This window comes from Corythoichthys intestinalis, chromosome 18 (genome assembly GCF_030265065.1).
Source record: "Corythoichthys intestinalis isolate RoL2023-P3 chromosome 18, ASM3026506v1, whole genome shotgun sequence".
Classification (NCBI taxonomy): Eukaryota; Metazoa; Chordata; class Actinopteri; order Syngnathiformes; family Syngnathidae; genus Corythoichthys; species Corythoichthys intestinalis.
Window position 1 is genome coordinate 33,681,370 of NC_080412.1, and position 13,557 is coordinate 33,694,926.

General features: G+C 38.7%; 1 protein-coding gene across 1 annotated transcript in view; it reads left to right on the top strand.

Annotated features, from left to right (window-relative positions):
- Positions 1-13,224, top strand: part of LOC130906681 (forkhead box protein O1-A-like) — a 58,915-nt gene extending 45,691 nt beyond the window's left edge. Inside the window, exon 3 of the mRNA XM_057821225.1 lies at positions 2,415-13,224. Coding sequence (XP_057677208.1) covers positions 2,415-3,500 — 1,086 coding nt within the window. The 3' untranslated portion in view covers positions 3,501-13,224. The remainder of the gene's footprint in view (positions 1-2,414) is intronic.
- Positions 13,225-13,557: the final 333 nt, after the last annotated feature.

Consider the following 13,557-nt stretch of genomic DNA (forward strand, 5'->3'; position numbering starts at 1 on the left):
ACAAGTATGTATGTGACGTTCAGTAAAGGGTGGGCGCTGCTAGTAGCAGCCCGTACTATATTTTTGCCTTTTGTGTCCTGAAATTTCTTTCGTAACAAGAGGCAATATTTTCCCATTGAGGCAAGTCCCCATTGTATCTGCCCCTGCCTATAAGCCGTGTTACTTTACTTTTGTATGAATGAATTTAGTCATAATATTAGTCATATTTTGCGCAAGAACAGTATCATATTTTTTAAGAACAAACGTTGTATTTTACTAAGGCGTATCATATGAGATTAAAGTTGTGGTTATGGAAGAAAAACACAGCCATGGAAAAATTATTTGACTAGCCTTGTTTCTTTAATTTCGTGTTCATTCTAAATGCCTGACACAACTTGATGGACTTGTTTGGTCAAATGTAACAGCAATAACAAGATTAGCTGAAAAGAGTTTAATTTAAGAGCTGATTTTGAGCCATATTCCAGTCACTTAAATTCTTGCTTTAATGACTACAGCATGGCCAACACATTTCCATAAATTGGTGCTTCTAAACATTCAATGTTTTCCTTTCTCTTATCACAAGAGAAAATTTAGGTGGCACCAGGCATTAATATCAACACAAAATTGAGATAAACAAGGTGGTGTAATATTTTTTTTTTTCCATAATAGCATGACTTTGACTTGTGGTATGAAAACAAATAATGTTTTAATTTCTATGTCATTTGGGGATACACATACAGTGGGGAAAATAAGTATTCAGTCAACCACTAATTGCGCATGTTCTCCCACTTGAAAATATTAGAGAGGCCTGCAATTGTCAACATGGGTAAACCTCAACCATGACAGACAGAATGTGGAAAAACAACCCAGAAAATCACATTGTTTGATTTTTAAAGAATTTATTTGCAAATCATGGTGGAAAATAAGTATTTGGTCAATACCAAAAGTTCATCTCAATACTTTGTTATGTACCATTTGTTGGCAATAACGGAGGCCAAACGTTTTCTGTAACTCTTCACAGGCTTTTCACACACTGTTGCTGGTATTTTGGCCCATTCCTCCATGCAGATCTCCTCTAGAGTAGTAATTTTTGGGGGGCTGTTGTTGGGCAACACTTTCAACTCCCTCCACAGATTTTCTATGGGGTTGAGATCTGGAGACTGGCTAGGCTACTCCAGGACCTTGAAATGCTTCTTACGCAGCCACTCCTTTGTTGCCCTGGCTGTGTGTTTGGGATCATTGTCATGCTGAAAGACCCGACCACGTCTCATCTTCAATGCCCTTGCTGATGGAAGGAGATTTTCACTCAAAATCTCTCGATACATGGCCCCATTCATTCTTTCCTTTACACAGGTCCTGGTCCCTTTGCAGAAAAACAGCCCCTAAGCATGATGTTTCCACCCCCATGCTTCACAGTGGGTATGGTGTTCTTCGGATGCAATTCAGTATTCTTTCTCCTCCAAACACGAAAACCAAAAAGTTCTATTTTGGTTTCATCTGATCATAACACATTCTCCCAGTCCTCTTCTGGATCATCCAAATGCTCTCTAGCGAACCACAGACGGGCCTGGACGTGTACTGGCTTCAGTAGGGGGACACGTCTGGCAGTGCAGGATTTGAGTCCCTGGCGGCGCATTGAGTTATTGATAGTTGCCTTTGTTACTGTGGTCCCAGCTCTCTGTAGGTCATTCACTAGGTCCCCCCGTGTGGTTGTGGGATTTTTGCTCACCGTTCTTGTTATCATTTTGACGCCACGGGGTGAGATCTTGCATGGAGCCCCAGATCGAGGGAGATTATCAGTGGTCTTGTATGTCTTCCATTTTCTAATAATTGCGCCCACTGTTGATTTCTTTACACCAAGCATTTTACCTATTGCAGATTCAGTCTTCCCAGCCTGGTGCAGGTCTACAATTTTGTCTCTGGTGTCCTTCAACTGCTCTTTGGTCTTGGCCATAGTGGATTTTGGAGCGTGACTGACTGAGATTGTGGACAGGTGTCTTTTATACTCATAATGAGTTAAAATAGGTGCCATTAATACAGGTAACGAGTGGAGAGCCTCGTTAGAAGAAGTTAGACCCCTTTGACAGCCAGAAATCTTGCTTGTTTGTAGCTGACCAAATACTTATTTTCCACTCTAATTTGGAAATAAATTCTTTAAAAATCAAACAATGTGATTTTCAGGTTTTTTTTTTCCACATTCTGTCTCTCATGGTTGAGGTTTACCCATGTTGACAATTACAGGCCTCTCTAATCTTTTCAAGTAGGAGAACTTGCACAATTGGTGGTTGACTAAATACAGTACTTATTTGCCCCACTGTAGCTGTTATTTTATATTGGTATTAGGCTTTAGAAGGTGACATTAAAACAATTTCTCCTTTGTTATGGGTACCTGTTCAGTGTGTATTTGTGAGTCATTTGTGCTTTCCCCACCCCAGATTGCACTACAGGATGGTGCTGATGGAGGAGCAAGCAGCCCTGGCTCACAGTACTCCAATTGGCTTGGAAGTCCAAGCTCCCACAGCGAGGACTTTGAGTCCTGGAGCTCCTTCAGAACACGCGCCAACTCAGACGCCAGCACCCTGAGCGGCCGCCGTTCACCTTTTTCCTCAGAACAAGATGAACTCGGGGAAGCCGAAGGTCACCTGATCTACCCCGGGGGGAGTAAAATTGCCGCCCCGCTGCCCAGCCTATCCGAAGTATCCGGATCCATGGGTGGCTCGGAGATGGTCATGGAGAACCTGGCTGACAACATGAACCTGCTGTTTCCCAAGAAGCCCCAAATGGCTTCTGACTCTTCCAATGTTGCCATGCTTCAGAGCAGTCCCTATAATCCCACTCAGCTGCAACAGGACTTCCGAAAATGCATGTACAGTCGGCCCAGGATGGACCCCATGCCTTCTGTCCCCATGAACAAACATGATTACAGGTCTTATGAGAACCACTATAGCTGCCCTGCTGGCCTCCTTAAAGATCTGCTGACGTCAGAAGCAGACACCAGTAGAAACATGAGTCTCTTTAAGGAATCAATCATTTCTCATGTTGGGAGAGGCCAGTGTCCAAGAAGTCCTTATGATAGTCAAAGCCAATTGGGGGTCCATAATGGCGCTAAAATGATCCGTCACGTGAATCCGCTATCGATTCATGACCAGTATTCTCCAACTTCGCGAGATTTAAATAGTGGCTCCACGATCCCCTTGACCAGTCTTGGTTGTTTCCTGGGGGCCCCTCCTCAAATGACTAGCCTGAGGACATGCATGCAGCCGGCCGCAGGGAATGATGTCACACCTCCCTACCGCAGCAGCAGCTACAGGGAGCTTCATTCACGTGCGCATCACCAAGAGCGGCTACCCAGCGACCTGGACAATATGTCAATTGAGAGGTTTGAATGTGACATGGAATCTGTCCTCCATGAAACCCTCATGGATGGCGGTGCACTTGACTTCAATTTCGACCCGGCGGCCGCGTCTCAAGTCTTCCCTCAGAGGGTGAAGACTACCACGCACAGCTGGGTGTCAGGCTAGTTTCGTGTCTTTGCGTGGTATTTTCCAGCCAACTCATTGGCTGCCACTGATGGCAATTGATGTCCAATCCATTTAGACTCGGAGGGTCTGGCATTAATCACTGGATCAATACAGAACCTTCTGATATTATTTCCTCAAATGCTTTTGATGTCTTTCTTATTTCATCTTTATTCGAGATGCAGGTTGCTGTAGTGAGAAGTCAGAGTTCACAGTTGTATTGAGTTCATTTTGTCTACACTTAGAGATTAGTTGAATTTTTCTTTCACCCCAGACAGTTGTTTTAGGTTGTTTAATTTACCTGACATGTTTCGGCGACTACTTCCGCCTTCATCAGAGTGTCTCTGGCGTTTATGTGACGCGTCTTTATCAGCTGATGGATGAAGGCGTGACTCACCTGAGCAGCATCAAATTCACCCATTAAGAGGAAACAGATCAATCTGTAGCCTTTCTGGACATAAATATACACCCTACAGACAAGAGAGACATCAAAATAAAAGTACACAGGAAACCCACACACACCGGCCAATACCTCCTATGCAGTGCTTAATTTGTAAATCATAAGGTGCTGGAACGCAAAGTACATATGACAGCGAATGGATGACAAGACGGGCACAGGTCCCGGAATATACGCAGAAAACAGTGCTGAAAACAACACGCAAATGCCCTCTTGCCTTGCTGTGGGACTTACAATTATTTAGGCTATTCTCTGCACAGCACGGGCAATTGCCCACATAACCAAAGGTGGGACTTACACAGTGACAAGGATGCACCAAGGACCCAAATGCTCGATAGTTGTGCTCAAACAAAAGTGTTTATTCTCCAATTAGTGGAGTTAAAAAATGTTAACAAAAATTCACAGCAACAGCTGGACATCAATCAACAAAAATTCACAGCAACAGCTGGACATCAATAAACTGAGTTACTTCTTCAAGAAACAAAAAGACATGGGTTCAAAAACATGAATCGTGATCAGAAAAGGGCTTTCACAAGGATGTGGCATAGGACGTGGCAGGATAGCAGACAAACCGACACTGGGCAAGGTTACAAGCAGGCTATTTATACAGATGATCACAGGTGGACAGAATCAGCCTGATTGGCAAGCGCAGGAAGTAAAGTTAACTCAAATGAGGCACGCCACTACCAAAATAAAAGAATCTGACATGATCCAAACATGTCATTAACAAGCAAACATTAACAAGACTTCCGAGACGTGGCACACAGTACACCAGGGGTCCCGAAACTTTTTCCTGTGAGGGCCACATAACTTTTCCCTTCTCTGATGAGGGGCTGGGGTTAGTTTGTAACAGAAAAAGTGTGACGATTGCAGGAGTGCCTAAACGTAAAAATGTATTGTTTTTCAGAAAGCCAAAATTAAATAACCCTTTCTGGATTCTTAACGGAACAAAAGTAAATTAAATATATATGTGTGTGTATAATATAAAGGGCTGTCAAAATTATCGCATTAACGAGCGGTAATTAATTTTTTAAATTAATCCCGTTAAAATATTTGACGCAATTAACGCACAAATGCCCAGCTCAAACAGATTCAAAATGAGAGCACAGTGAAAGGTGTACTTGTTGTGTTTTTCGGAGTTTTGCCGCCCTCTGCTGGCGCTTGGGTGCGACTGATTTTATAGGCTTCAGCACCCATGAGCATTGTGTAAGTAATTATTGACATCAACAATGGCGGGCTACTAGTTTATTTTTTGATTGAAATTTTTACAAATTTAATTAAAAGGAAAACATTAAGAGGGGTTTTAATATAAAATTTCTATAACTTGTACTAGCATTTATCTTTTAAGAACTACAAGTCTTTCTATCCATGGATCGCTTTAACAGAATGTTAATAATGTTAATGCCATCTTGTTGATTTTTTGTTATAATAAACAAATACAGTCCTTATGTACCGTATGTTGAATGTCTATATCCATCTTTTGTCTTATCTTTCCATTCCAACAATAATTTACAGAAAAATATGGCATATTTTATAGATGGTTTGAATTGCGATTAATTACGATTAATTAATTTTTAAGCTGTAATTAACTCGATTAAAAATTTTAATCGTTTGACATCCCTAATAATAACCAAATAACCCTCTCTGGGTTCTTCACAGAAAAAAGCCAGGAAATAAATAACACTATTGAAAATAAATAAATAAAATAAAATAAAAAAATAAAAATGCTCTCTGGTATTGTTCAGTGGGCTGGACCAAATGTGGAAGCGGGCCGCATTCGGCCCGCGGGCCGTAGTTTGGGGACCCCTGCAATACACAGTCAGAAATAAGTTTCTCAACAGGTCTAACTTGTAAAACATTAAAAAAAAAAATCAGATATGACAATAAATAACACAAACCCATTCTTTTCTGAGTTTCATCCCCCCCCCCGTCTTCTCTGTCCCCAAAGTTCCCACCGCCTTACAAATTGTGCAGCCCAAACCCAAACTTCCCATAAGGGTACTGGCCTGTTGCTCCCGCTGTTGGTGGTCCACTTGGCTGACTGCTGGCGCTGTAGCTGGCCCCCACTATGGGTAGCGCTGAACCTGACCAACTGCTGCCACGGTAGCAGCCTCCTGCCCCAGCATGGCTGGCTGTCCGTGAACTTGGCTAGCTGCTGCGGCGCTAGCCTCCTGCTGCACCCGGTCCTTTCCCATTAGTATGATAGCTGCATCCGCCCTCATCGCCGGTAAATGCAACTGTCTTTTTGGCATGTTGAAATACCGTTTGCTCCCCAGATGTCGCAAATTTCCAATGTTTTTTATTTTTCATTTTTTATGCCATTGGCTTGATTTGTTGGTCTAGCTTTTCAGTGCATCAACAAATCTCCAACTCTCTCAAATGACGTTCAATTTTTATAAACAACATGCAATTGTTGTGATTTGTTCTGTAAATGAATTTATGCATTTTATTATTTTATACATTTTTTAAAAACGTTTTTATGTTATTATTATTTTCTATACACGAGAGGTGCCGGATCTGTCCAAATAAAACCCGGAACACTGGGAGGCCAAAATCAAGAGGTGCCGGAGCTTGTTCCGGCAGGATCCGGCACAAATTAACCCCTGCTCCTATGGACATTTGAACACCCCACTTTCCACAAACTGTCAGTTGACAGAACATTACATGAACGTACGACAACATGTACTAAAAAGGTGTCAGTATCCACAGTGGGCAATAGACCCTACCCACGTGACGTCACACCTCCGCTCTCCTGAATGGTACCGCCCACTTGTCCGTCAAAACATAGTGTTAACCTGTTACGGCTACGTACATTTCTCCTATTTACGGCGTGTTTTTCTGCTCCTTAACATTAATAATCAAAATGGTGAAGGCGTGTGTGGCTGTTGGTTGCACTAACAGAGAAGATGGAAGGAGAGAGGAGAAGTTTTACCGTATTCCGAGGGATCCAAAGAGAGCGAAATGGACGGCTGCAATTCGACGTGAAAACTGGGCACCAAAAAATCACCACAGACTATGTAGTAGTCATTTTATATCCGGTAAGATGCATTTAAGATATACTTAGAGGGTTTTGGGCTGACAAATAACCACAATTAAGATCATTGCGAGGCTAATCGCCGACAACATACGACGTAGTACGACATAGTTTCAAATTCAAGATGTTTGTGACTTCCCTTTCTTCCACCATCGTTACTTTTTGAATAATATTTAGCTGGTACCAAGTGAAAGAAACTGGCCTCGTCTACGGGGCTGACAAATAACCACAATTAAGATCATTGCGAGGCTAATCGCCGACAACATACGACGTAGTACGACATAGTTTCAAATTCATGATGTTTGTGACTTCCCTTTCTTCCACCATCGTTATTTTTTGAATAATATTTAGCTGGTACCAAGTGAAAGAAACTGGCCTCGTCTACGGGGCTGACAAATAACCACAATTAAGATCATTGCTAGGCTAATCGCCGACAACATACACGTATGTATGTAGTGAGAGTGCTATCGCTAAACCATATAAACATTAAAAGCCTTAACTCCATTGACAAACGACATGAAATACATTAGACTTGACAGTGGATGTTAGCAATAACAAAAGATTTTGAATTGAAAATTTCGTAACTCACCTTTCCAAGCACAAGATAGATTCCTGCCGAATTTTCGTGGACGAGGACCTGTTTCACCCAACCAGCAACGAAGTATTTATAAGCCTCCAAGCTCTTGAAGTTTTTCAAATTTTCGTGAGAATAGGCTGATTTTGTGTGGACAAGATAATTGTAAATATCAGCGTAGCAGATGTCGGGCAGACAGGGCGAAGACAGTGGGTCGAAAAACATCGATTTGGGCATCAAATATGGATCTGGCGACTGTATAGAACGAAGCTTTTCCACATAACGCCTTTTATGCAACACATCCAGTGAGTTTACGGCATCAGAAAGCACCGGGTCTTCCATGAAATGCATTTTAAATTCCTCGATCAATTGAAAACAATGCTAATACAGAGACAAAATGACGGACAAGTGGGCGGAACCACACAGCGAGCACGTGGTTTTGTGACGTCGGTGGGTAGGGTATATAGCAAAAGCCCAGGTTAAAAACAAAAACAATACAACACAGGGGGGAAAAAACAAAAAACAAAACCAGAATACAGAGATATAGTGATTTTGCCATACGTGAGAGGAATTATGGAACGCATCCAAAGAGTCATGAAAAAATACAACATGAACACACCGGTCAAACCACACATAACACTTAGCCAGATATTGGTTCATCCAAAGAACAAAATCCACCCAGAAAACAAATGCAACTTTATATAAGAAATTCCATGCAAATCATGCAATAAATCATACATCGGGGAGACAGGGAGGAGCTTTATTACAAGAAAAACAACACAAGTGTGAGAAGGAGACAGCAATAAGACAAACAAGGGCAATAAAAGAGCAAGCACAACAGGAACACCACAAGTCAGCCATCACCGACCACTACAAAAGGAAAACCACATTATGGACTGGGAAAATCCCAGAGTCATCCACACAGAAGAAAACAAACATCAGCACTGGACCAGGGAGGCCATTGAAATCCGTAAGCGTGGCCCGAGGACCATCAACAGGGACGACCTAGACCAGCATCCTGGAAGAATGAATGGTCAGCAACGGCTGTGAGTCACGCCTTCATCCAACAGCTGATAAAGACGCGTCATACCAACACCAGTGACGCTCTGATGAAGGCGGAAGTAATTGCCGAAACATGTCAGGTAAATAAAACAACCTAAAACAATAGTCTGAGATAAAAAAGAAAAAAATAACTAATCTAAGGAGAATTGACAGTTTAGATCTGATTTGTCTCAACAGCAGTATTGTAGACAATTTGAGCCAGGGTATCATGAAATACTACTAATATGAAGCATTTGTAGTGTAGAATGACAATCAGAGGTAGGTAAGGTAGCGTCACTTCTAAATAATATGATTCAATTAAAAGTAGTCATCCAAAAATGTACTCAACTGCAAGTAAAAAAAACATTCGTTGGAAACAATACAGTACTCAAGTAAAGTGTAACATTGTGAGTAACTGCTTGCAATGTCTGATTTTAAAAATAATACCAATGATGGTAATTTTTCTCTTCTATTTATCTATATGAGCCGTTATTATTATATTGTAATTTGTAATATAACCTATTACATGACAGTATTAGGCCAAAAGAATGACACAAAAATCATCAAATTCAGACCAGAGCAGCACTATGAAGTATCACCTGTCCAAAAAGCATGAGTGCCCTCTAGTGGAGAAAAAACATTGTTACCGCTTATTGATATAATGGGGTCATGTGTGTGATTGTTGCAACGTCTCATTGGTGAAACTGAGACAGCAGCTGCCGGCATCTCTGGCAAAAATGAAGTCAATATGAGGAATAAAGAGTTAAAATTTAACGACTCTAGAGTAGCCCTAAGTAGCAGTGTAAGAAAAGTGTTTCTTCTTCACAACCCTACTCAAGTAAAGGAAAAAGCATTGCTGGGTAAAAATACGCTAAGAAGTCATTTTTTTCTCAAAACGTTACTCAAGTACCGAAATTTTCCGACTGTAAACTGCTAGTTTTTTCCCCTTATTTTCAATCCTGCAGCTTATAGTCCAGTGCGGCTTATTTGTTTAATTTTTTGGGTTAATAGGTAACACTTTATTGGACAGTGGTGTAATAAAACTGCCCTAAGACCGTGATAATTATGACATGATTATGAGACTATCATGGGCATTAATGAATGCTCATGACAGATTTAATTAAGTATCATCATGCAAATTACTGTACGTCACCAACAATTCACTTATGTCCAGCTCGGATCGTTTACATCCTTTCAAAAGTAAGATCATTTGCCGGATGACACAAAATGACATCCGTCATAAGCATTCATTAATGCTCATGGCAGTGTCATGTCATAATTATGATTGTTTTATGACAGTTTTATGGTGACACTGTCAAATAAAGTGTTACCAAATACCAGAGCTAGCAATTAATGAAACAACTGGAAGAGTATCTGAAGAAATAATTAGCTCAGAACATGAACTTTTTATTGTTATTTATTTGGGTGTTTGTTTGCTAATGATTGAAACCAATCACCATTACGGAGTCATAATTACTGCAATTTAATTCTATCAGCCACTACTTTTTTCTCTCATTTTGAATCCTGTGGCTTATAGTCCAGAATAGCTTATTTGTTGATTTATTTGGGTTAATAGGTAACACTTTATTCGACAGCGGCATCATAAGACTGTCATAAGACCGTCATAATTATGACATGACACTATCATGGGCATTTCTGAAAGCTTATGACAGATGTCATTGAGTGTCATCCGGCAAATTATGTCACTAATTTCATTTATGTCCTGGTCGTATCTTTTACAACTGTTCATAGTGAGATAATTTGACGGATGACACTAAATGACATCAGCTATAAGCATTCATTATTGCTTATGACAGTGTCATGTTATAAATATGATTCTTATTATGGTGCCACTGTCAAATAAAGTGTTACCAAATACCATAACTAGCAATTAATAAAAGTGTCATTGCATGAAATTGACTTTCCTGTATATATATTAGTTGTAAAGCAATAAAACTGCAATAAAAATAAGGGGAGAGGAATCATATTTTTCAAATGATTTCTTTTCTTTGATTGAAAATTTTTTTGGGGATTGATGATTGAAGCAACTTTTTGGGGGATTGAATGATTTAGACACAAATGTCCTACCCATAATATGGCGCAAACACAAAAGGATTGCTTCAATCAAAGAAAACTTTTTCAATGAAAAATTAAGTGTTCAAATGCAAATTTTTCAATCTCAAATATTTTTTCGTATTCAAAATCGTTTTCTATGATTGAAATTTTTTTTGATTGATTTTTCTTTTTGAAAATATATATTTTTTGAAACAACTTAGTTTTTGATTGAATAATAAAAGAGAAAAATGTCCTAGCCAAAATGTAGCCCAAACACATATCATTATTACTTCAATCAAAAAAAGTTGCTTCAATCAAAACAAAAAAAAAAACAAACCTTGACTCCAATCAAAAAAAAAAAAAAAAAATTCAAAGAAAAATAGCAACTTTTTGGGGGATTTAATGGTTTAGACACAAATGTCCTACCCATAATATGGCCCAAACACAAAAAGGATTGCTTCAATCAAAGAAAACTTTTTCAATGAAAAATTAAGTGTTTAAATGCAAATTTTTCAATCTCAAATATTTTTTCGCATTCAAAAACGTTTTCTATGATTGAAATTTTTTTTAATTGATTTTTCTTTTTGAAAATATATATTTTTGAAACAACTTAGTTTTTGATTGAATAATAAAGACAAAAATGTCCTAGCCAAAATGTAGCCCAAACACATATCATTATTACTTCAATCAAAAAAGTTGCTTCAATCAAAAAAAAAAAAAAAAAAATCAAAGAAAAATAGCTCTCACATGCATTTTTTTTTTTATTTCAAATTTATTTTTGTATTTAAACACATTTTTTTATTGAAGATATATATTTTGATTGAAGCAACTTTTTTTTTTATTGAAGCAACGTTTTTTTGTTTTTATAATAAAGACACAAATCTATCTCTGTATGGCTCCGCCCAGGGGATACAATTTTTGACTGGGGTAACTACATTGGCACGACACCGGCGGCCGTACCATATTCAATGGATGACGATCTCGGCGAAAAATATTGCCTAAGCAGCCTGATTTAGAATTCCCCTCAAGAATGATGGGTAACCAAAAACGCTCATTGTCAACTTATTATTATAAATATTCTTGTAAGTTAATTTTGTTCCTGACACTGCGTTTCAGGGTCATCAACATGTTGTGCACCCCCGACCCAAAAGTCAAACTCCATCTACGGCTGCAATGCATGCTTGGGGGAATGTTGTAGGACACCAGTGTTGACAACAGGTGGCAGCAGAGGTTGACTGTCTCCCCCAAGGAAGCAGTGTTGGCCAAATGAAGCTTCTTGAAGCAATGAAGCTTGGCAGCCAATTGGTTCAAAGCTTCATGGTGGTTCATTTGGTCTTATGACAATCTTATGATGACCCTGTCAAATAAAGTGTTACCGATTAATATCTTTTGGTGTAAATATCCCATGATACAGTGAGGACAGCTGCGGCTTATTGTCCAGTGCGGCTTAGCTATGAACAAATACCGTTTTCGTGTCAAATTTGGTGGATTGCGGCTAGTCAGGTGCGCCTTATAGTTAAAAAATTACGGTAAATTTAACGTGTTACTACCCATTTCTGATGACAACATAAAGTTGAAATGTACGTAAGTATTAATTGACAGCAGCTGGACCAAACATGGAACCATGTGAGGTGTCTTCTACAGATTAAATGTAATTTATTTTTCTAAGAATTAATATGAGGATTACTACCAATTTCTAACCTTCCAATTGATGCCACTATCAATATTATTAAGTACAAGGATATTTTAAACAGTCTGTGTAACTGCGCTGAATAAGAAGACATAATAATTCAATCATCCGTCCAATTCATGGTTTATAGTTGTCTAAATGTAACCCATCATGTACAAACTGTAGGATTTATTTTGGTGTGTTTCTATTTGTGTTTTTTTCTGTAAAATGTATTACTGTTTGTTAATTTCAGCATTTGTCTTATATTTATGTTGAAACCATGCCAGCCATAAAGAAGGTGTTGCCCTGCAGTGCATTCCTTTCTTTTTTTTTTTCATGCCATAAGTGAATTGTGTAGAAGATGCACTTGTTTGCAAATGCACTGCAGGAATTTCAAGAATTTTTCTGCCTTTGTTTCCGGCGCTGGAGTGTCTTTTTTTTGGTTCAAATCAAAGGGATGCTTCTCAACGGAGCTAAGCAAACACTGCACTGGATTTTTAGCGGTTGTGATGTGAGATTTGTTTTTATCATCACTCAGACACGTTCATAAGAAAGTGAATTTACTATGCCTGCAAATGTGCGTTCTCTGGTAGTTTCTATATACAGTATATTTTAATCAGTTTTTTAATAAATGTCCCGAATACTGTACTGTAAATACAATTTTAGAAACTTGTTAATGTACTGTAACTCAATCCAAACAATAGCAGTAAATATATAAACATTCAATACCTCAAAATATTTTTACCTCTTAAGCTTTGAAGAGATTTACATTTTTTTGCTCCTGCTGTTATGCTGTAATGTCATTTAAATTTTTTTTGTACATTTGTTTTTCTTTGCATCTGTATAGAACCTCTGTTTGCTTATTGTATGTGTAAAATGCTTATAGCCATTAGTTTATGTCGGAATTATTTTGTGACAAACTTAAACCAATAAATTAAAATGTATTGTCTTGAAAAATGATTTTGATTTGACTGTGTAATTATTTTAAACATGTAGTGTGTACTGTACTAACCAAACTAAGCAATTAATTTTTAAAAAAATTGTTCTGTATCTGATACAATCAAAATATTGATTCATCAATTTTCCAAAGTGTTTATTCTCATTAGGGTCACAGGTTAATGTCTGATAATTTGCGGGTACGGCCCTTGTACAAAGAAATGAATACTATTAATTAGTGATGCACGATAATACATTTTTCAACCGATACCGATAACCGATAATTTCCTCCTC